This window comes from Microcaecilia unicolor, unplaced genomic scaffold (genome assembly GCF_901765095.1).
Source record: "Microcaecilia unicolor unplaced genomic scaffold, aMicUni1.1, whole genome shotgun sequence".
NCBI classification, from domain to species: domain Eukaryota; kingdom Metazoa; phylum Chordata; class Amphibia; order Gymnophiona; family Siphonopidae; genus Microcaecilia; species Microcaecilia unicolor.
In genome coordinates, this window is record NW_021963624.1 from 20,992 (window position 1) to 45,045 (window position 24,054).

General features: G+C 43.1%; 1 protein-coding gene across 1 annotated transcript in view; it reads left to right on the forward strand.

Moving 5' to 3' along the window:
- The window catches only part of LOC115459519 (erbin-like), a gene marked incomplete at its 5' end in the record, with an annotated part of 31,791 nt that extends 8,225 nt beyond the window's left edge, over positions 1-23,566 (forward strand). Inside the window, 2 exons of the mRNA XM_030189334.1 lie at positions 13,714-13,831; positions 23,484-23,566. Of these exons, the coding sequence (XP_030045194.1) occupies positions 13,714-13,831; positions 23,484-23,566 (201 nt within the window). The remainder of the gene's footprint in view (positions 1-13,713; positions 13,832-23,483) is intronic.
- Positions 23,567-24,054: the final 488 nt, after the last annotated feature.

Here is a 24,054-nt window from a genome sequence, read left to right on the forward strand (position 1 = left end):
ATTGGCCAAGGAGACCTTGGTATGCAGACCTCCGACAGATGCTCCTCTGCCGTTACCTCTGGTACCGAACCTGTTGACGCAGGGACCGGTAGCCATGGAGGACACCGGCCGCTTTGGTCTTACGGCATGGCTATTGAGAGGGCGCAATTGAGGGATAAAGGTTATTCCAATAAAGTTATTTCCACTCTCCTGCAAGCCCGCAAGCGGTCCACTTCCGTGGCTTATGCCAGGATTTGGTGCCTGTTTGAGTCTTGGTGTGCTTCCAGAGCCATTGTTCCAGTGCGGGCTCCTGTCTCGCCGATTCTGGACTTTTTGCAGGAAGGTGTACAAAAAGGCTTGGCCTATAATTCCCTGCGGGTGCAGGTGGCAGCATTGGCCTCCCTTCGTGGTAAGGTGGAAGGCGTGTCTTTGGCTGCTCACCCAGATGTGGCACGGTTTCTTAGAGAGGTGCTTCGGCTCAGACCTCCAGTGCGAGCACCCTGTCCAGCTTGGAACCTGGGGCTAGTTTTGAAAACCCTGCAGGCATCTCCTTTTGAGCCGCTTCGGCGAGCATCGGAGAAAGACTTGACACTGAAGGCCGTTTTTCTGGTGGCCATTACCTCGGCGAGACGGGTGTCAGAGCTCCAGGCGCTGTCCTGTAGAGACCCTTTTCTGCAATTTTCAGAGTCCAGCGTCACGGTTCGGACCGTGCCTTCCTTTATGCCTAAGGTGGTTTCAGCCTTTCACCTAAACCAGCCTATTTTCTTGCCCTCTTTTTCAGAGGAAGAGTTTCCAGAATCTTTTGGGCAGCTGCACCTTTTGGATGTGCGCAGGACTCTGCTGCAGTATCTGCGAGTTACTAACTCTTTCAGGACTTCTGATCATCTGTTTGTTTTGCTATCCGGTTCTCGCAGAGGGTCTACAGCGTCTAAAGCCACTATTGCCCGCTGGCTCAAAGAAACTGTCTTTTCAGCTTATCTGCTGGCCGGCAGGGTTCCGCCTGTAGCCTTTAAGGCACATTCTACTAGAGCGATTTCTTCCTCTTGGGCTGAAACTGGAGCACTCTCTCTTCAAGAGATATGCAGTGCAGCAACATGGGCTTCTAAGCTCTCCTTTGCCCGACATTACAGGCTGGATGTGGCTGCCAGGAGGGATGCGCGTTTTGGTGCACAAGTGCCAGCGCGTTGTGTGGCTTGTTCCCACCCTATCTAGGGATTGCTTTGTTACATCCCATACATAATGGCTTCATCTGCTTGATGACAAGGAAGGGAAAATTAGGTTCTTACCTTGGTAATTTTCTTTCCTTTAGTCATAGCAGATGAAGCCATGAGCCCTCCCTGTATGATTGTCTGTATGCTGTGAATCTGTTTTTCAGGTTCTGTTCTAATTTCCTGAAGTTCCTTCCTTGGGAGAAAGTTTGAAAACAATCTTCAGGATTCATGTTCAGTTTAAATTTAGGAGGATGTGTTCATTCCCTCCAGCATGTTTTTATTTGGAGGATGTGTTGATTCTCTCCAGGAGGTGCGTGTGTTCCCCTCCAGTTCTATAAATAGGAGGATGAGTTCATTCCCTCCAGTGTGTTGGGAGGATATGTGATTCCCTCCAGGAGGCACGTGTGTTCCCCTCCACTTATACAATAAGGAGGATGAGTTTATTCCCTCCAGGAGGATGTGCATTCCCTCCTTTATGAGTTCATGCCCTTGTGATGGGCCATCGTTCGCTGTGAGGAAAGCTCTTGTGATTCCCATTGCGGTTTGCCATACTGCTTTGGAAGCTTCAAATACTGAAGAGGCAGTGGAGCTAGCTGGCCAAGAGGGCACTGTGAAAGTTTGAGTGCTCTCTATCTCCCCTGCTGGTTGATGGACATAACCTATACGTAATGGCTTCATCTGCTATGACTAAAGGAAAGAAAATTACCAAGGTAAGAACCTAATTTTCCCTTAAATATTTATGCAGCATAAATGCATAGGAGGCAAGTCTTTTTCAGGTGAAAGAAAGCTCTGGAACCAGGGGGCATCGGATGAAGCTGAAAGGGGATAGACTCAGAAGTAATCTAAGGAAGTACTTCGTGGTAAGGGTAGTTAATTCATGGAATGGCCTCCAGATAGAAGTGGGTGGTGGTGATGAAAACAGTAACTGTATTCAAGAAAGCTTGGGACAAGTACATAGGATTTCTAAGGGAGAATAGATGGCATGGATGAAAAATTCAGATACTGTTTCTATGCATTTAAAATAGAAGGTGGTGGTGGTGGTGGGGGGGGGTGGCATTTGGAAGCAGGTCAATCAACATTAAAGTCTCCTGAGGAAATTAGAAAGTCATGAGAGAGGAGGTAATGTCCTGTTGTGGATTGAAAACTGGTTAAAAGACAGAAAACAGAGCAAGGTTAAATGGTCAGTATTCTCAATGGAAAAGGGTAGATATTGAGGTTCCTAAGAGGTCAGTGCAGGGACTGCTGCTTTTGAACATATTTATAAATGATCTAGAGATGGGGAATATCTAGTGAGGTAGTTAAATTTGCTGCTCACCCAAAGTTATTCAAAGTTAGATCGCAAGAGAATTGTGAAAAATCGCAAAAGGACTTTGAGACTTGGAGACTGGGCATCCAAATGGCAGGTGACATTTAATGTGAGCAAGTGCAAAGTGATGTATGTGGAAAAGAGGAACCCGAACTATAGCTATGTGATGCAGGGTTCCACATTAGGGGTCATAGTCTGGGAAAAGGGTCTAGGTGTCATTGTTGATACTTTGAAACCCGCTGCTTGGTGTGCAGCTGTGACTAAGAAAGCAAATAGAATGTTAGGAATTATTAAGAAAAGAATGTAAAACAAAAATGAGAATGTTATAATGCCTTTATATCGCTCCATGGTGCGACCACACTTGAATACTGTATGCAATTCTGGTCACCACATCTCAAAAAAGATATAATGGAATTAGGACAGGTACAGAGAAAGGCAATGAAAATGATAAAAGTGATGGGACAACTTCCTTATGAGGAAAGGCTAATATGGCTAGGGTTCTTCATTTTGGAGAAGGCGGTTGAAGGGAGATATGATAAAGCTCTGTAAAATACTGAGTGGATTGGAATGGATAGACATGAATCTCTTGTTTACCCTTTCCAAAAATGGGAAAATAAGGTTCTTACCATGATAATTTTCTTTCCTTTAGTCATAGCAGATGAAGCCATTACGTATGGGTTGTATCCATCAACCAGCAGGGGGAGATAGAGAGCACTCAATTTTTCACGGTGCCTCATGGCCAGCTAGCTCCACTGCCTCTTCAGTATTTGAAGCTTCCAAAGCAGTATGGCAAACCGCAATGGGAATAACATGAACTTTCCTCACAGCGAACGATGGCCCCTTAACAAGGGCATAAACTCCAAAAAAGGAGGGAATGAACTCATCTTCCTGAAGGGAATAAACTTGTCCTCCACTTTGTATAAACGGAGGGAATACTTGCATCCTCCTGGAGGGAATAAACTCATCCTCCCAAAACATGAACTGGAGGGAATGAACTCATCCTCCTATAACTGTAACAAGAATCCTGAAGACTGTTTTCCGACTCCCCAAGGAAGGAATATAACTTCAGGAAACAAGAACAGCACCTAAAGTCAGAATCACTGCAATACAGACAATCATACAGGGAGGGCTCATGGCTTCATCTGCTATGACTAAAGGAAAGAAAATTATCATGATAAGAACCTAATTTTCCCTTGTCATCAAGCAGATGAAGCCATTACGTATGGGATGTAACAAAGCAATCCCTAAATAGGGTGGGAACAAGACACACCCCACGCTAGCACCTGTGCTCCAAAACGCGCATCCCTCCTGGCAGCCACATCCAGCCTGTAATGTCGGGCGAAAGAGAGCTTAGAAGCCGATGTTGCAGCACTGCAAATCTCATGAAGAGATAGTACTCCAGTTTCCGCCCAGGAAGAGGAAATCGCTCTTGTGGAATGTGCCTTAAAGGCTTCAGGCGGAGTCCGGCCAGACAGCAGATATGCTGAAAAGATAGCTTCTTTGAGTCAACGGGCAATAGTGGCTTTAGACGCTGAAGACCCTCTGCGAGGACCTGCAAACAGCACAAAAAGATGATCAGAGGGCCTGAAAGAATTTGTAATTCGCAGATACTGCAACAGAGTCCTGCGCACATCCAAAAGGTGCAACTGCCCAAATGAATCTGGAAACTCCTCCTCAACAAAGGAGGGAAGAAAAACAGGCTGGTTTATGTGAAACGCTGAAACCACCTTAGGCATGAAGGAAGGCACGGTCCGAACCATGACCCCTGACTCTGAGAATTGCAGAAAAGGGTCTCTACAGGACAGTGCCTGGAGCTCTGACACCCATCTCGCCGAGGTAATGGCCACTAAAAAGACGGCCTTCAGTGTCAAATCTTTCTCTGAAGCACGCCGAAGCGGTTCAAAGGGAGCCTCCTGAAGGGCCTTCAATACTAACCCCAGGTTCCAAGCTGTACAAGGTGCCCGCAAGGGAGGATGGAGCCGAAGCACCCCTCTAAGAAACTGTGCCACATCTGGATGAGCAGCTAAGGACACGCCTTCAACCTTGCCATGCAGGGAGGCCAATGCTGCCACTTGAACCCGCAGGGAATTATAGGCCAAGCCTTTGTGTACACCATCCTGCAAAAAGTCCAGAATCGGCGAGACAGGAGCCTGCAACGGAGAAAGTGCTCTTGAAACACACCAGACTTCAAACTGGCGCCAAATCCTGGCATAAGCCACGGAAGTGGAGTGCTTACGCGCCTGCAGGAGAGTGGAAATTACCTTATTTGAGTAGCCTTTATCTCTCAATTGCGCCCTCTCAATCGCCATGCCATAAGACCAAAGCGGCAGGCGTCCTCCATGGCCACCGGACCCTGTGACAACAGGTGCGGAACCAGAGGTAACGGAAAGGGAGCCTCCAACAGCATCTGTCGGAGGTCCGCATACCAAGGCCTCCTGGGCCAATCCGGGGCGATGAGCACCACTTCTCCTGGATGCAGCCGAATCCGCAGTAGCACTCACCCTATCAAGGGCCACAGAGGGAAGACATACAGCAAGCCCAGGGGCCAGGGTTGAGCCAAGGCATCCAACCCGGCAGAGCGAGGATCCCTCCGTCTGCTGAAGAAGCACGGGACTTTGGCATTGGAACTTGTCGCCATAAGATCCATCACTGGCTTGCCCCATTTGGCACATATCTGCAGGAATACATCGTCTGCTAGTTCCCACTCAGCTGGATCGATCTGATGCCTGCTTAGATAGTTGGCTTGCATGTTGCTCTGACCTGCAATGTGAGCTGCTGACAGGGACTGTAGATGCAGCTCGGCCCAGTGGCAAATTTGTTCGGACTGCGCGGCTAGAGCTCTGCACTGAGTTCCGCCTTGTCGATTTATGTAGGCCACTGCTGTCGTGTTGTCCGACATCACTCGGACAGCCAATCCTTCCAGGGTCACTTGAAAGGCCAGAAGAGCCAGAAACACCGCTTTCAACTCCAGGCGGTTGATAGACCACTCCGACTCGTCGGGCGTCCACAGATCCTGGGCATGCCTTCCCTGGCAATGTGCGCCCCAGCCCTTCAGGCTCGCATCTGTCACCACTAGGCACCAATCGGGGAGCGCCAGCGGCATCCACCGACGCAACATGCTGTCCGAGAGCCACCACTCCATACTGAGGCGGGCCGCTGGGAGCCAAGAAAGTCTGCACTGATAATCCTGAGATACTGGAGACCTTCGTTGAAGTAGAGAATACTGTAGAGGTCTCAGGTGCGCTCTCGCCCATGGCACCACTTCCAATGTGGCTGTCATCGATCCCAACAGCTGGACAATGTTCCAAGCTCGCGGGCGGGGCATCCTCAGGAGCAGACGAACCTGGTTTTGAAGCTTGCACCGCCTTTGCTCGGGAAGAAACACATAGCCCGAGGCTGTGTCAAACTTGGCCCCCAAATATTCTAGAGATTGCGAGGGGGTCATGTAACTTTTGGCCATATTGACGACCCAGCCCAGAGATTGAAGGACTGAAACCACTCTGGCTGTAGCTAGATGACTCTCTTTTTCTGAGTCTGCTCTGATGAGCCAGTCGTCTAGGTACGGGTGAACCCGGATACCCTCTCGCCTGAGAAAGGCAGCTACTACCACCATTACCTTGGAGAAGGTTTGGGGAGCTGTGGCGAGGCCAAAAGGCAAGGCCCAAAACTGGAAATGTTTTCCCAACACCACAAACTGCAGAAACCTCTGGTGCAGGGGCCAAATTGGTATGTGCAAGTAAGCTTCTTTCAGGTCCAGAGACGTGAGAAACTCTCCTGGCTGTATCGCCGCACTGACGGAGCACAGGGTTTTCATGTGAAAATGCCGCACTCTTAAGGACTTGTTTAGCTCTTTTAAGTCCAGGATCGGGCGAAAAGACCCGCCTTTTCGTCGCACCACAAAGTAAATGGAGTAGCGGCCTAGACCTTGTTCGGCGGGAGGCACCGGGGTCACAGCCCTTATCTGGCTCAGACTGTGCAAAGTCTCCTCTACCGCCGCCCGTTTGGCGGCAGATCCGCATCGGGACTCCACAAACACGTCTCTCACCGGGGCATCGAATTCTATTCCGTATCCGTCTCTGATCAGGTCCAAGACCCACTGATCTGCGGAGATTTTGGCCCACTCCTCGAAAAAGAAGGAAAGTCTTCCTCCGATGACGGGAAACGAGGAGGGAGCCGGCGCACCATCATTGAGAGGGTCGCCCCTAAACTCCAGGCCTTGAACCGGCAGCTGCGGAACGTTTGTCCGAGCGAAAGGAGTTTCTCTGCTGAAAGCGGGCACACGAAGTGAACCCAGCAGCAAGCCCCGAGCGGTACCTTCTAGCTTCACGGAAGCGAGGTCTGTAAGAGGAGCGGACCGCCTGACCCTTAGAGGAAGGCTTCGGCCTATCTTCGGGCAAGCGCTGAGGTTTGGAATCCCCCAGGCCTTTAACAATGTTTTCCAGCTCCTCACCAAAGAGGAGAAGGCCTTGAAAGGGCAACTTCACCAACCTTTGCTTAGAGGCCACGTCCACCGCCCAGACAGAGGGTCCGAAGAACCCTGTGGAAGAGCTCTTTTAAGCATGTACGCCCTAGGCAGCATTAAAACAAAATCAGGGGAGAAAACCTGCCCAGGGCTATCAGCTCTATTATTAGCCTCACTCAGAGGACACCCCCCCCCCCCCTGTATTCAGGGCTCTCCATTGCAACGGAGGCCGTGCCATGTGGAAAATCCAAAATGGCGTCCTCTGCCAGCTCAGAGCGCAAAAGATAGCCGCTCGCCATGCTCGGTCCGGCTCTACCGTCTGTATAGCACTAATTACAGAGCCCCGCTGCTGATTTGCACTTGCCACATTTAGAACAGCGCTTTACAGTCTCCGCAGCCATCGCCGAAAACGGCGGTAAAATTAAAAAATGGCGGTTCACGCCAAAAACGTCCTGATTGCGGGCCCACCCCGGAGGAGTCAGAAAACACTCTTACCTCACTAGACCGAGTATCACAGCTCCAGTCCTGCAGAAGAATCTCAAGAAAAAAACCTCTTTTCTTTCTTTCTTTTTTTTTTTTTAAAACACTGTGAGGAAAGCAGAGGCAAAAGAGGTAAATAAAAACACTCCGGAGGCTCAGATAAGTGGGAAAGGCAGGGAAAGGCGAACCAAAGTGCCTGCATCCAGTGAGTGGGAAAGGACAGGGAAAAGCAAGCTAATATGTCCACATCCACGGGGGCATGGGTAAGGCAGGGAAAGGGCTGACCTATGTGCCTTCAAGTGAAGCTGCTATAGCCTCTAACACCCCGGCTAACAACTGGCAAGCCAGGAGCCACCCCCAGGCAGATTTTTGATGGAGCTCGAAGAAGCTGCAGCCACCCTGCTTGGGGAGATAGAGAATACTGAAGAGGCAGTGGAGCTAGCTGGCCATGAGGCACTGTGAAAAATTGAGTGCTCTCTATCTCCCCCTGCTGGTTGATGGACACAACCCATACGTAATGGCTTCATCTGCTTGATGACAAGGAAAGTAGGGCTAGTGAGCATGCAATGAAGCTATTAAGTATTAAATTTAAAAGAAACCAGAGAAAATATTTCTTTGCTCAACATGTAATTAGACTCTGGAATTCCTTTCTGGATAATATGGTAAAAGCAGCAGGGTTTTAAAATTTTTGGATAATTTCCTAAAAGTCCATAAGTCTTTTTATTAACATAGACTTGGGAAAACTTTCTGCTTATTTCTAGGATATGCAGCATAAATTCTGCTTTACTCTTTTGGGATCTTGCTAGGCACCACGAAACATCTTAAAACCGATTGGCCCTTGTGGTCTCATTGAAGCCCAGTTGTCATCTAGAAGAGCCATTGGCATGAGGGAGAATGAGGATGCCTTCTTAGAAACCCCTGAACGTTTTCATGCTTGGAGGACTTGGGCGCATAAGAGTGACTTCAATCATAGGTGCCAACGGAAAGCAGCCCCTGTGGTGCAGAGACAGCTCATGGCCAAAGGGGCACATCCTACCCCTTGGGAGTGCCAAAGAGTATGCTCTTGTATTAACATCATGTGGAAAAACGGAAGGCTCATTTCAAGGCAGTGGTGGCTGTTAATACTCCTCTTCAAGGCCCTATGGATAAATATGTTACTTTTGTTAGCAGCTAAATAAATCTACCCTCCTCTCCTAAAGGAGCTTTTATAAGCTCACCAGAGAGACCCCCCCACCTCACCAATGCCTAGCTTCCCTTTGCTTCCTCATCCTAGTAATGCTGTTTTCTAGAGGGTGTGCATTAACTGCGCTTGAAGATTTTTTTCTCAGTATCATCTTTGGGTGTTCTTATGCCTAAGCCAGCTTCTCTTATTAGTATTAAGGGAATACCTACCACCAAACCAGGAGAAGATATTACCTTACAAGGTATTTGGACTGTGGTTAGCAGGACTGAATCCATGATTAGGTTTCAGGTTCAGCAGTTGTGTACGTTTTCTCAAGAGACTGTTCAAAAACTAGAGGATACGGACACTAAGTTTGCCTCAGTGGATATGAGACTGTCTTCAGGCTTCAGGAGTTTCAACGGTTAAAGATTGCTTCACATTGTGGTATGCAATAGAGAGGGTAGAAAATTTGCTCCGTTCTAATAACCTGAGATTTTTAAATTTTCCTTAAACAAAATTGCTTTCATTAGAGAGTTTGTTAAATAAATATTTTAAGGAGGTACTAAAATTTACATCACCTGAAGAAATAACACTTGTTCAGTGCTATATTTCTCAACTCATCTGTGTAGAGAATTCTATTGAGGGTAGCCTTGACTCCTTAGGTGGAGCTAGTTTAGGTTTGACTAATTTCCTTAAGTTCTAATGATGATATTAAAAGTAGGGCAATCTTGTTTGATGTATTCTCTTTTTAAAATTTTATTGTCAAAAGAATTCAGATCTTTCCTGATGTGGCTAGGTTCACTCAATTGAGAAGGAAGCAATTTTTAAAAAAGTTTGCACGTTGCTTTAGGAGCCATGTTTTTCTTACAGTTCCCACGCAAATATTTGGTTGACAAGGAAAGGGTTACATTGTCTTTGATTCTACACAATTAGAAATGTTTCTGGATGATAATAAACGTTCCTAGGTTAACTTTAAAGATGTGGTGTTCTCTTTAGTCATATACTTTTATTAGTTATAGTTTATTCATTAAAATGTATTATACTGCCCAAGCTACAATAACTCATACATCTGGGCAGTTTACAGTCTAAAATAACAAAAATAAAAGAGAGGGAAAGGAACTACACTATTTGATAGGACAGGATTTATCACTCAGCAGTTGAAAATCAACCCACAACAGAGAAGCAAACAAAGAGAGAAGGTCAGCGGGAGAGGGGTAACTGGAGGAGAGGGAAGAGGGGTATTGGATGAGGACAGGGGAAAATGAAACAGTGAAATGGTACAGTGTACTCAGAACCCCTTTAATCTTCCAAATTGAATTCCCACATAAATAACCATATTTTTAGAGCTTTCTTAAAATTTTTAAAAGATGTCTCTGAGCGGATAGTAAGTGGGAAAGAATTCCAATGAAAAGGTGCTGTGAAAAAGAAAGTGTGATGATTGGGTGGATTCTAACTGGGTTACTCTTTGGTTTGGAAGAACTAAACGATGATCATTAATAGAACGAAGTTGTGCAGAGAATATGGAATAGTAAGTGTTGAAAGGTCATCTGGAAGACCAAGTCTATGAGCTTTGAAAGTAAATATAAGTAATTTGAAAATAAGTTTTCTACTGGAAGCCAATGGAATTTTTGGAACAAAGGGGAAACATGATCGAATTTGCGCACAAATAAGTTTAGAACAATCATCATAGGGTAGGATTGAGTTCTGTTTGTTTTCTTCATTATTTTTATTTTATTTTTTATTTTTTTAGATTAAATAGCATTTGAGCCTTCAGTAATGTGGGCTACAGCCCCTCTGATTATTTGATGGAATATTTGATTCAGTATTTATATCTTCTGTATTTTAAATGCAATAATATTCTGTATTTCTCCTTCCGGAAATGGCGATCACCATTATGGCATAATGTAAGCCACATTCAGCCTGCAAAGAGGTGGGAAAATGTGGGATACAAATGCAGTAAATAAATTATATATATATATATATATATATATATATATATATATATATATATATATATATATATAAATTTAAAAAATAATGAAATGAAAAATTCATGTTTGTCGTCATTAAATTAGACCTTGCTATGAAGAAAAAGAGATTTGATTTGGTTGTTGGCCACATTTTAGAGGTTACCAACTGTGCATAGTATAGTTCCATCTCTTGTTTAGAAGTTGATGCATTTTTATTTATTAAGAATGGCCTGGCTGTATTGATACATGCTGCTGTGGCTTATCTTGACTGTTTCAACGCTTTGTATGTTGGCCTTCCCAAGAGAGGCCATAAGCGCATATCGATTTCAAGAATATTGCAGTCAGCTTTTGGTGGATTGCAGTATTTTCAGTCATTCTTGAAATAATTATACTGACTTAGAGTACAGAGTAGGATCAACTCACATATGGCCCTGGGCCAGCATATGTTAAAGATGGATTGTAGCTGTATGTTCCCCAGTGTGCATTAGTCTCAGGGGGATTGTATAGTTGTGGCTCTTGTACATAGGGACGCTACATTGTCTACTACTTATAGGGGAGCCTACTCTTATATCGCACTATAAATTTGGAATCACTTTCCTGATGAACTACCCTCTGTGGTGGACTCTTTGCCAGGAAGACAATCAGATTTGGGTGTTACACATGCTTGCTTGCTTGCTCCCTCCTTAACCACACCACGAAGAACTCCCAAAGCAAAGATAAAATACACAAGAGAGACCAAGAATAGTCAAACCTTTGCCCACACCATTTTTATTCTTTCCAACAATGATTCTTCAAACACTCCAGTGGGAGGAAGATTACATTTTTCAGGAATGAATGGCCCACAATTACAGCTGACATTAGATCTTGAAGATCCATCACCCTTTCACTTGAAAAGGAACAAGAAGAAATCCTACAAGTGGAGTTGCTTTCTCTTCTAGAGGTAAATTTATGAAGTAGTCTTTGTCCCATTTTGGACCTGAGGAATCTCAGCAAATCAATAGAGAGAAATTGAAGGTGAATCTACAGAAGTATTGGCTTAGCTCCTTAGACTTAAAGGATGCTTAAACTAACATTGATTTATCCAAGTAATAGAATTTCTGTGCCTTATGGTATGAAATGGTTGCTTCCAGTATAATATTCTCCTCGGTGTCCTATCTGAAATGCATAAAACACTTTAAACATCCACTGAAGAAATTTTCAAACCCTGGGAGTTTAATTTAATGATCTCAAAATTAATGAAACCTCCCTGAGCCCATGGAGTGGTGATCATTTCATATTTTTTTCTTGGAAGTTACCATTTTTGATTGCAGTCATTTAACCTTGGTTAGTGAGTAAACTGCAGGCCCTAGTTGATTATTCTCTCCCTTATATCCAGTTTCACCTCAGCCAGGTAGTATTGAGCTTCTATCCTAGATTTCTTCTGAACATAGTCTTGTAACCCCACAGCTTCGCAGACTATCCTGCGGGATTATCAAACTCCCGCAGTACTTTCACTGGCTCCAATATTCACCCCATTGATGCGTTTAAGTCAATTCAAGCAGACAACTCTACAGCAGCCAGTGGGCTTACCTGGAAGAGGGAGTCAAGGAAGGAAGGAAGATAGAGCCTTTACTTCAGGACCTGAGGGCCATCCTTTGGCCGTTTCAACATCTCAGAGAGAAAGGAGGTCTTCATCCATTAAGTGAGATAACACCTGCTTTGGGGTTGCAACAGCCCATGTTGGAGTTGAGGACTTCAGTTGTTATATGGATTCTGTTTGGGAGGCTAAACAGACTCTTAACTCATCCTTTCTTAAACTTACTGAGACTTTATCTTAAATTGCTATGTTAACCAGTTCTTCTGGATTTCAGGCACAAGTCTTGGATCAGCATGCCAATAGACTGCTCTAGAGACAAGTGTCTCCATATTGCAGTTGACCGAGTCTATTATTAAAGACAAATTATATTCCGTAAAGAAAATGGAATATTGAGAGAGAAAAATCTGAGGTCTTTGAGCTTCCCTAAATCCCCTCTGATTACAGCTATAGAGATGGTGAAAAAGTATTTTAGGGAAGTTCTTAATGTACCGGCGAAAGAAATACCGCCTTTAGAGCACAATTGCTTGAACCAGATAGGAATCATGTTTTTCATCTATATTTTTGCCATACAGATGAGCTGTTTTTAGGCTTTAAAACTTCTGTATTTCTTGATGTAGCAAGAGAGATACAGAGGAGACATCAGGATTTTGTGGCGTTGAGACCCAGATCTCTTGCTCTTGGCATGACCTTTGTGTTACGATTTCCTTGTCCTTGTTAGTTTTGAGTCTAACAATTATTTGTGCTTTGAGCCATAAGGAAGAATTAAGGGTTGCTGTATGATTAGCTGTAAGGGTTGGCTTTTGAAGTAGGTGAGGTAATGTGATTTTCTCACAATAATTATTTTTAAATTTTAAATTTTGTTTCTTAGCTCCATATTTCCCCTTCTTTGATATTTCATTTTTCTTTTTCCCCTTTGCTTTTTTGTTTAATGTGAATGAAGTGCAGAGTTATCTTGATTTTTCATTTTTGTTAACTTGTGGCGACTTATATTTGTTAAAATATTTCTTTTGTGACTATTTTTAAAAAGGTCAATAAATATTAAATTTGAAAAAATTCATGTTTTTATTTCTCCCATCTGCAATAAATATGAAAAAAATGATTAATTTAATTTTAAATTGCAGGTTTGTATCTTGAGAATATCCTTGGATATATGTTTTGCTCCATTAATATCTGGAGTTAGATTGATAAATCAAGAGGGAACTTACTTTTATACATAGATCTGGCTAAGACATCTAAGGATTTAGAGAACAAATTCATGAATTTGAAATATTTTAGCCACATTTAATTTTTTTATCATGTAAACATAAAGGGCTCTGTTAAGGTATGCTAGCATTTTTAGTGCGTTCTAATGCTAGAGACACCCATTTGGGTATCTCTAGCATTAGTGTGTACTAATTTTTAGCATGTGCTAAAAATGCTAGCTCGCCTACAGCGTGGCTAGTAAACAGGGCCCAAAGTCACTTATATCCTTTCAAATTGTCTGAAAGTTGAACAGGTTAGGAGTGATTTACATAAAGACAAAACATAAAACAAAAAGCTCACATTTTATTTTATTTTCTTTGAATAGCCACTGTTCAACTGCCAGTCTCTCCATAAACTGAGCGTGCCAGACAATGATCTAACAACATTGCCAGCATCCATTGCAAATCTCATTAATCTCAGGGAACTGGATGTCAGCAAGAATGGTAAGTTGTCTGTTTTAATATAATTGAGCCCAGATAAAGGGCAAATCAACGTGGCTCTAGTTGAACTAGTTGAACTTTTTAATTACTGCTTAGTTATCATATATGTAAAATGCATTTTTATAATCTTTACTCTAAACTGCATACTACATACAGCATCTAAGAGGTGGAGTTATCAATATTAGCTACCGTTAAGATGGGTTATTTTACTTTTTACCCAGGTTATTAACAACTAGGTCGCATTGTGTAAAACAGGACCTGTGATAAAATGGTAAAATAACCTGTCATAATGGAAGCTATCCAAAACAAAAGAAAAAAGCCATCACAGGCAAACAGCAAATCAAAAACAAAAAAGTGGAAGGTAACCAGACAAAAGAAGTTATCAACATGGACTACCCCCTTGAATCTTCTAAGTATGAAATTGTTTACTTTGTACAACTCTTTTTTTTCTTCATTTTTGTGTTTAAGAGGCACGGGTGAGAGAGAGCAAAAGGAGTGAAATTCTTTATTCTGATATATTATGATACAGCTTTTTTTTTTTCTTCAAATTCCTTGTTAGTATTAAATGATTACTAGCAATTGGAACTTTTGCTGATTTTTCATTTTAATTATGTACAACTGAATAATGTACTGGAAAATGTATGCAGTACTCCTTATAGACAATATTTAGACATACTTTCAGCCTTGTAAAGATCTGTTGTATGTAAATTGACATTTATCTTATGATTTGGCCTGCAATACTGTATTGTTAACTGTGGTATATTTAAGAATGTTTGACGTTTGCTGCACATTTTCATTCCGGAAGAGATGTGTGTACCATTAAATAAATAGTTGAGAACATATGAGTATCTCAAACCATCTCTCTATATAAAACGCACCTCCAACGTTCTAATGAAGCCTCACTTACCCAACATTCTAAAAATGAAGTGGATGAGATCGATTTTCCTCCATGAGTGTCTGCCCCGCACACGCGTCAAAGGTGATGACGTCGAGGGCGGAGTACTGACACTGAACGAATGGCATCGCTAACTCATTGCTACGTGGCTGAAGGAAAAACGAAGCTGGGCACAGCCCGTTGGAGATGCAGTATCCGCCCTTGGCCACCCCCCCCCCCCAAAGTCGGTGCCCCTCACCCCTACACCCCCCACCCAGGTTGCCAACTCTACCACCCTCCCCCCCAAACGTCAACGCAGCCACTGCTCAATCCTCGACCTGAAAGCTTTCAAAAAAGAAGTGGGGCACAGTCTCTTCTTTCGCTTCAGTTTCGGCTGTTCCTGTGGTCCCGGCCTTGAGGGCGAGATCACAGGAACAGCTGAAACACAAGCGAAAGAGAAAGCTGAGTGAAGCGGCGTCCCTGCGTGCAGGAGGTACAAACTTTTCAGCAGCAGCCGGCTCTTACGAGGGGGAGGGCCAGAGAGGTGGGGAGAGGGGGTCCTCAAATGACAGGGGAGGGAAGGGGGGGGTCATGAACGACACGGGGGTGGGAGGGAAGGGGGTCCTAAAACTACAGAGGGGGGTCCTGAAATGACACGGGGGTGGGAGGGGATTCCTGGAAATGCACTGGAAGCGGAGGGGCGGGTCCTGGATCAGGGGGTAGCTGGGGGGATGGGAAGAAGGGAGAGGGGAACAAGGAGGGGGGGATCCTGCAACTCCGAGAGCGAAGGGGAGAGGGGGGATGGGAAGAAGTGGGAGGGGTTTCTGCAACTCGGACAGGGTGGAAGGGGGGGGAGGGGAAGGGGGTTCTGCAAACTCTCGGTCTCATACACTCTGTCTCGCACACATACTCTCTCACTCGCTCTCTCACACATACTGTATCTGTGTCAAACACACTCTCTTTCTCTCACACTGACTGTCTCTCACATATGCACTCGCACACACTGTCATTCTGACACACATACACTCTCTGACACACACACTCGCACTCTCATTCTCTCTCTCACACACACACACACTCGCACAGTCACTCTCTCTCGCACAGTCACTCTCTCACACACACTCTCTCAAACATACACACTACGAGGAAAACCTTGCTAGCGCCCGTTTCATTTGAGTCCGAAACGGGCCTTTTTTACTAGTTTATTACTAAAAGTGGTGTAGTTTGATTAAGGCAAATCCAGTGATTAGGTCCAATCATGGGACAAATTTTATTTTGCAATATATACAACAGTATTGTGTAGAGATGTAAGTAGTTTTCCCCCAAAGCCAGAAGTGATTTGGAAAAGCATTTTGTACAGCATTCTGTGATTTTCTACATGCTGCTCATTCTCTTAAATTGCTTGCTAATTAACTGTATGAAGATGTAAAATAAAGAAAAAACACTTCATAATTAAAATTTCAATTTTGAGCAAATTATTGTGGTTACCGGTTTCTGCAGCATATGAAAGAAATGGGCCTGTGTTTGTAACCATGTATCTGGGCTTTCTCACAGGGACCGTGGCCAGTTTACAGTTAATGCAGAATATAGACACAATGATCATTGGGTGAGCAAAGCAGGGGAGATCAACATGATATTAAGGATGACTGACTATGATATGATGGCTCCATTGTTCAAGCAAAGGTGCTGCTCAAATTAACTTTGGAGCCTTTTGACTGAAGTTATTAATCTGTTTTAACAGCAAGATTAACACATGCGAAGTGCGAAGACTGTGTGGTAACTGTTTGGGCATGTTTAGGCTTTAACCAAGTTTAGCTGATCTGTAATTTCCTCTAATTACATCACTGAAAAGTTTTTTTACTACATGGTAAGACTGTTTGCATTTAGTGCAGATGCACTTTTACACCTTTTGAGAAAGGGGTAGGTGCGCCTGCACTAACTACATAAGTGACAGTATGCGGTAATTTTTGAGCCATTAATTGTAGTGTTGAGCCCACTCACATTCTCCACAGAAAGACAAGAAGGCCAATTAGCTTTAGTTTCATCCTCTCCATCAACACTGTTATAGAGGTCCAAGGGCACACAGTGAGATTCAGTAGTTCCCCCTTTGGTGGAACTGGATGTGAGCTTTATAAGTTGATAAGCCCATTAGTACAGAGTGGCTCAAGAGTGCTGTTGGTCCAGGAGGCCAAGTAGTCCATAAATCGCTTGGAGGTGAGAGCTGTTTGCCTGGCCTTGTTCACTTTCTCCCTTTTATTCTGGATCAATTGGGTATGTGGTATCTAGCAGTGCCACAGTGGTAGTATATGCCAAAAAACTTTAGGAGGCCCATGCCATGTAGCAAGGGTGGACAACGTCCAGGTGGATGTTATCGGTAGAGAGATGCTGGATCCAGGAGAGAGAATGTGCAGTCCCTGCAGCCTTCTGTCTGGTAGTGGAGTGCTGGGGCGTTCCAATGATGGCAACCTTCCAGAAATCCAAATTCCCTCACTTCTTTAGTTGGTGGAGAAGGCCTGTATCAGTGGGGCTTAGATGTTCTGGTGCTGAAGTTTCAGCCACTGTAGATCTCTCTCATGCCCCTGATAAATTGGATGATAACACAGGATTACATCAGATTGGGCTCGCTGCCCTTGGTACTTGGACCTGATTTGTCTCTTCATTGGTCCTGTGTGTCTCCCTGCAGTGAGGACTGATGTTTCTTTTCCAAGGACTAGTTTTTTTTTCTCATGGAAGATCTGATTCAATTCAGGCTTTTCCCTTGAAAGGCATTGTCTGGGAAGGAAGGGAGTTTTCCATAACTAATTGCCATGCTGAGATGTGGAAATCCTTAACATCTCTGGTCTTTATCAGAGTCTGGAGGGTGTTTGAGACCTGGCGTTCTGGTGGGGGGATTATCCACCTGGTGGATGGACATTCTAGTCATCATATCATTCTTACAAGGCAGTCTGGATTATTGCCTGGTGCTTAATTCTCTCAGGGTCCATGTGGCAGCACTCGCCTGCTTCAGAGGCAAAGTTGGTGGAGCATCTATTGCAGCCCAGCTAGATATGTGTGTATTTTGTTGGCAGATAACTTGATTAGAGCCTGAAAGATGCTCTTTCGCCGTGTGAGATAAAAGCTGTGATACATCCCATAGGTCTGGTCCAGTCCAGCAGAATGATAAGGAAGCTGAATTTTAAAAAAATTAATTTCCTTTCCTTGAATCCTGATAGACAAGTCTACGGACCCTCCACGGAATTCTGTAGATTCTTGGGTTCTAGTTCTCCCAGCTGTCTGTATGTACGAAGGTTAGCCCTGTGGGGCTTATATTCTGTGTTCAATTTGGTTCTCTTGGTTTTGTTTTGTTTGTTTTTGTTCTTTTTAATTATTTAGGGATTTCTGAGTGGGTTTGTTATTAGCATGCTGGAATGTTCCTGTCTGTTATACTGATGATACCAACAAAATCTTCAGTTCTCTGCTTCCATATACTGGTAGGGAGTTGAAACCCATAAGTCTACACTGGTCCAGCAGGACTTGGTGAAAGGAAATTAACAGGTCAGAGCACATTTCACCTTGTATTACAGATCAGCTAAACTTGGTTAAAGTCTAAACCATTTTAGCAAGATTGCCTTGGCTAATTTGCAGGGGCAACAGGGAAGAATTCATTTTAGCATTTGGGCAATGGCATCTTTTCCTCCAACTTGTTCATTTTGTTTTTAACCTGGGGAAGGAATATTCACTGTCAAAGCTGTTTTAAGTCCAAAACCAAAAAAGGTGTCAGCTGATGTATTTCCTTTGTTTGTTGGTTTTACCTTTATTGCTGAGCAATCTTACTTGCAACTATTATATGAAGTTCATAAGAATCTGTTCCATCACACTGGTGCTTCCACTGGCAAAACACAGAAGTAGGAAGATACAGAGCTTGGCTTAAAATGGGAAATGAAAACCCATGTTTCCTTAGGCAGAAGCTATATTTTAACTTAAGAAAAAGAGGCATGTTAAAACTCAAGGAAACAAACTTAGTGGCAGTGTTGCCTCTAAGCAGTAAGCATAATTGAAACACATGGTAATGGCAGGGTCTTTACTTTGTACACCAAGCAAGGCAGATTAACATTTCCATATTTGGATATTAGCTATTTTACCGGGCTGTTCTTCAAAGTAAGTTTACATTGAATCTGTCTTTCCTTAGCAGGTGTTACTGTCTGTGATTTATTTATTTTATAGATATTCATAACAAGTTTCATTGGTAAATTTAAACAGCCTTTTGTGACTATACCTACAACTGGCTGCATAAAGGAAACAGAGCACCAGATATTAACGTCAGTAAGCACACTGACCACCTACAGCAGGAATGCCAAAATTTTATTGTTTATTAAAACTTGATATACTGTTCTTCATTGAACACCAATTTACTGATAGGAAAGAAGTCGGATACTCGGATATCATTCAAACATTTGGGGAGTCATGGGATTTGAGGTAGTGTTCTATTGTGGATGAAAAACTGGTTGAAAGAAAACAGAGTAAGGTTGAATGGTCAGTATTCTCAATAGAAAAGGGTAGATAGTGGGGTTCCGCAGGGGTCTGTACTGGCCATTTAACCCTACTCTCTGTTTTCTATCTTTTAACCAGTTTTTAATCCACAACAGAACACTACGTCCTATCCCATGACTCTCCAGTTTCCTCTGGAGTCTTTCATGAGGTACTTTGTCAAACGCCTTCTGAAAATCCAGATCAACCGGCTTACCTTTATCCACATGTTTGTTCACCCCTTCAAAGGAATGTAGTAGATTGGAGAGGCACGATTTCCCTTCACTAAATCAGTGTTGACTTTGTCTCATTAATCCATGCTTTTGAACATGCTCTGTAATTTTGTTCTTAATAATAGTCTCTACCATTTTGCCTGGTACAGAAGTCAGACTCACCTGTCTATAATTTCCCGGATCTCCTCTGGAACCTCTTTTAAAAATCGGCGTTAATTGGCCACCCTCCAATCTTCTGGTACCACGCTCGAATTTAAGGATAAATTACATATTACTAACAGTAGCTCCGCAAGTTCATTTTTCAGTTATGTCAGTACTCTGGGATGAATACCATCCGGTCCAGGAGATTTGCTACTCTTCAATTTGTAGAACTGTCCCACTACATCCTCCAGGTTTATAGAGAATTCATTCAGTTTCTCCTACTCGTCAACTTTGAATACCATTTCTGGCACCGGTATCTCTCTCAAATCTTCCTTGGTGAAGACCGAAGCAAAGAATTCATTTAATCTCTCCGCTATGGCTTTGTCTTCCCTGATCGCCCCTTTTACCCCTTGGTCATCTAGTGGCCCAACCAATTATTTTGCTGGCTTCCAGCTTTTAATATACCCAAAAGAATTTTTATTATGTGTGTTTGCCTCCAACGCAATCTTTTTTTCAAAGTCACTCTTTGCCTTCCTTATCAGCGCTTTGCATTTGACCTGACATTCCTTTACGCTGTTTCTTATTATTTTCAGAAACTGAAGCTAGAGGGACTGAAAGGTGGGCAGGAGGAGAGACTTGAGAGCATTTTGTGGGACTTCAAGCATGAGGCCAAGCCTTTTGAAAGTTTGCAGGGGGAAGATCCTGGTACTGGGCGAGAGAGTAGGTGGAAAGGGCAGGGAAATACTGGTGGTGGTGATCTTGTGGGGTACAGGAGGTGTTCTTGTGGGTGTTAATAGTGTTGACTACTATGCATCTGTTCTGGGAGGTGGTATGTTGGGTTTATATTTATTTTTGGTTGGGTTAAAAAGTGAGCAAGAGATGTTCGGTTGGGGCAGCTGAGCACTGTTCTGTGGGGGGAGTTGCAGAGTCTCTCTTGTTTAGAAGGGGAAGAGATGATTTTTACCCGTTGAACCCCTTTTTCATGGTGGGTAGTAATGTTATGATGCTGCTTAGTCTTCATTTTTTAGGGGTGGGGGTGGGGAGGATGTATGGACAGTACCCTTTTATTGCTGCACATGGTCCTTCCAAACTGTTTATTTGTTGGCTCGTCATCCCATGTACCTTCCCCTCCTGTCACATTCTGTTTCTGTGCCATCTCTATATTGAATTGTATACTCTTGACTTAATGTAAGCCACATTGCGCCTGCTTATGTGGGAAAATGTGGGGTACAAATGCACCAAATAATAAATAAGTGTTAATTTGTTTGTCCTAATATATTCTTTTTAATTTGTATATATTCTACCTATGTGTAAAAAATAAAATGTGTTCTTAACTCCATTAATATCTGGCCATCTGTATGTCAGTACGGGTCTTTTTGTGGTCTTAAGGGTTCATTTGTCAGCCTATGGACTGGGTAACATTTATTTTTTGAAGGAATTCTCTCAAGGCGGTGTACAGCAAGATTAAGTCATACATAAGCAACAGACAATTACAATGGCAGATTAAGACCAAAGCTTATCCAGTCTGCCCTCTTGATATTTATCTTTCCCATCGTTAACTTTGTTTATGTCAAACCAAAACCAACCAAACAAAATAAAGCCCCACTAACCCAAATCAGACCACCTCCTGCTCCTTGAAGTTAAGGTTTTAAACATGGTTCTTTCATGTAGGTCATATTACCCCATTACTGTTGGAGGCCTGTGTTTAATCATCCCATTGATGATTAGAGTTGTAACCACATTCCATGGCACCGTTTCAGTGTTTTCTTATAGGCTTGATGGCAGTTCTACCAGCACTGTTTAAAGTTTTAACCAGGCTTGTGTGTGTTTGTTTAAATTTTTTATTTAATAATAAGCAAATAGCTGGTCTTCTGCTGTTCCTTCATTGGGTCACTAAAAGATAGAAAATGAACAGAGGAAACTTTTCAATTATATCTACATCCTCGCCTTCTCCCCTTCCCATTTTCCTTCTCTCCTCTGCCATAGCACTCATAACCATTTCCCTCAGCCGTCTTTCATTTCTCATAGGGTTTTCAGGTAATCTTATACTTCATTACCTTGTGCCTTCGGTGTGTAGCAATCTTTGCCTTTCTAACCTTTGTGTCCTGTTTTTTGGTTAATTCCTCCTCTGGCGGCAACCCACCCATCTTATTTCCAGTATGTGGCTAATTCACTTTTAGCAGCTACTAAGCATTGCTCTATCAGCTTACACATAAGCAGTCCTCTTATTCTGGTAACAATAGCCAAATCATTAGCTCCATTTCTATCTGAATCCCCACTATCTTCTTAATCGTACAAAGCACCTTATTCAAGTATACTTGACTGTGTATACACTCCCACCACCTATGGAAGAAACTACCCTATTCCCCACAGTTCCTCCAAAATTGGCCTTTCCACTGCTTGTACCATTTTTGCAACTGAATAGGAGCTATGTATGTTCTATACAGGATCCTAAGACCCACCTTTTGCTGTTGGTCTGAGGCTTTTATCTGATTTATGTGCTAGTATATCATCACCCATTCTTCATTTTGGAAATACTGTTCTAAATTCATCTTCCACTTTTTCTGAAAGGACATCATCCTATCCATCATGGCCAATAATATAGCATATATATTGGATAATGCCCCCCCCCCCCTTTAAACTGACCCATAAAACCCTCAGAAGCCAAAAAACTTGTCATTCTTGCGTAATAAAATCTCAGCTGCCAAGAGTGGATCAGGTCTCTCTCACCCAATCCAATTTTCTCCCTTAACTCCCTAGAATCCAGGAGGGTACTCTTATTCAGCTCTTGCCAAGCATACCTAGCCCTTGTTTCTCCCATTTGCGTACTGTGAACTGGGATCCAGACTCAAATTCTTCAATGTAAGAAATTGGCGTAAATCTAGAGTACCACTTCCCCTGCAGTAATTTTTCCTGGACTTTTTCTCAAATCTTCACCGTCAGCCCTCTAAAAGGATTGTCACCGGCTTCCCTATAGCCTACATCTCTAGGCAACCATATCCTAGACCATAAGGATATTCCTCTGCTATCTCTTGTTCAATTTGCATGCACAGCTTTGAATGCCATCCTGTCCCTCAATCCAAAATAGCTCTTAGCTGAGCAGTCCTATTATACTCCAGAAAATTGGGTATCCCCAATCCCTCAGTCTCTTAATTCTGGTACATAACTTCTCAGGTAGCAAGGGAAGTATTCTTCCACCAAATGTAATGCAGGAAATTAGGATTGCTGCCTGATACTCCTCTGGCATCAACACTTTTTTCTCCCACTTCTTGGCATTAACTTCAGCCAACAAGATTCTGCAAGCAGCACACCTTACATGCTGCTGCACATTCTCTTGCCAGCTTTCTTCTAAAGTTTGAACCTCGTGGGCGTCTTGAGAGATTTGCTGACCTTATGTACTTATGACTTTAGAAGGAAGCCAGTAAAGGAGGAGCATTGTTCATTCACTTCTCCTGGCAGGAGGCAATAGTACAGGAGACCAGGAAAAAGAGAGCAAGCTTGTGATGTTGACTGCTATAGATGTGATCCACTCCTGCTTGTCCCTCTTTAGGCAGACACATTTTCATGCATTACCTGATATTTTCATCTGTAGCGCACCAGCTGGAAACCTCTGTTCTACTGCATATTATTAAAGCCCTAGTTAGAAGCAGAATCAAAACAGAACAGTAGAAAATTTAGACTTCAGTCTATATGCTTTTACTTTTATTCACACTTGACCATTGAAATGTGTGCAATTTACAATGAAATTTATCAAATGAATCCTCAATTTTTTAAAAATATATTACCACTAATTTTTTCATTTACAGCTGAATAAATCATGTGTTCATTTATGTACTTCTGTAATGTAATTGTTGAAAAAATATTTTGGTATGTTAACTTTGAATCTTTGTTAATGCTATAGGTATACAAGAGTTTCCAGAAAATATCAAGAACTGTAAGGTTTTGGCTGTTGTTGAAGCAAGTGTAAACCCAATTTCCAAGTAAGTTTTCTAGTAGAGGAGGGTGCTTTAAAAAAAAAAAATAAATAAACACCAGGTCTAGTATTTGTTGTTTTCATACCAACTCTTTGTTATGGTTGTTTGTAAATCTTAGTTTTTCTTAATATTCATGGGCTGCTTAACCCCCAGTTCAAACCATGTATTGGCATAGGGCGGCAGCTTGAGTTTGCAGATAGAATCTAATTAGTACAAGACTAGCTTATTTCTACTTTCTGTTACCCCCCTAACCTGTTCTGTGGGGTCTCCAAAAGCATTTTGTGCCAAGAAGAATCTGTTTACTTGCTTTATAGCCCTGCAAGAGGGCGTTGGCTGATGTCATTAATTCCTGTCTGGTAGTATATAAAGAAGTTACTGACTCCTGCCTTTGCAACAGGTCTGCTAGAGTTATCTAGTAAGTGTTGTAGCCGCCTTCCAGCCTGCGTCCTCTGCCTGTGCTCCAGTCTTGTGTCTTGTTGTTCCTGGCCTCTGGGCCCT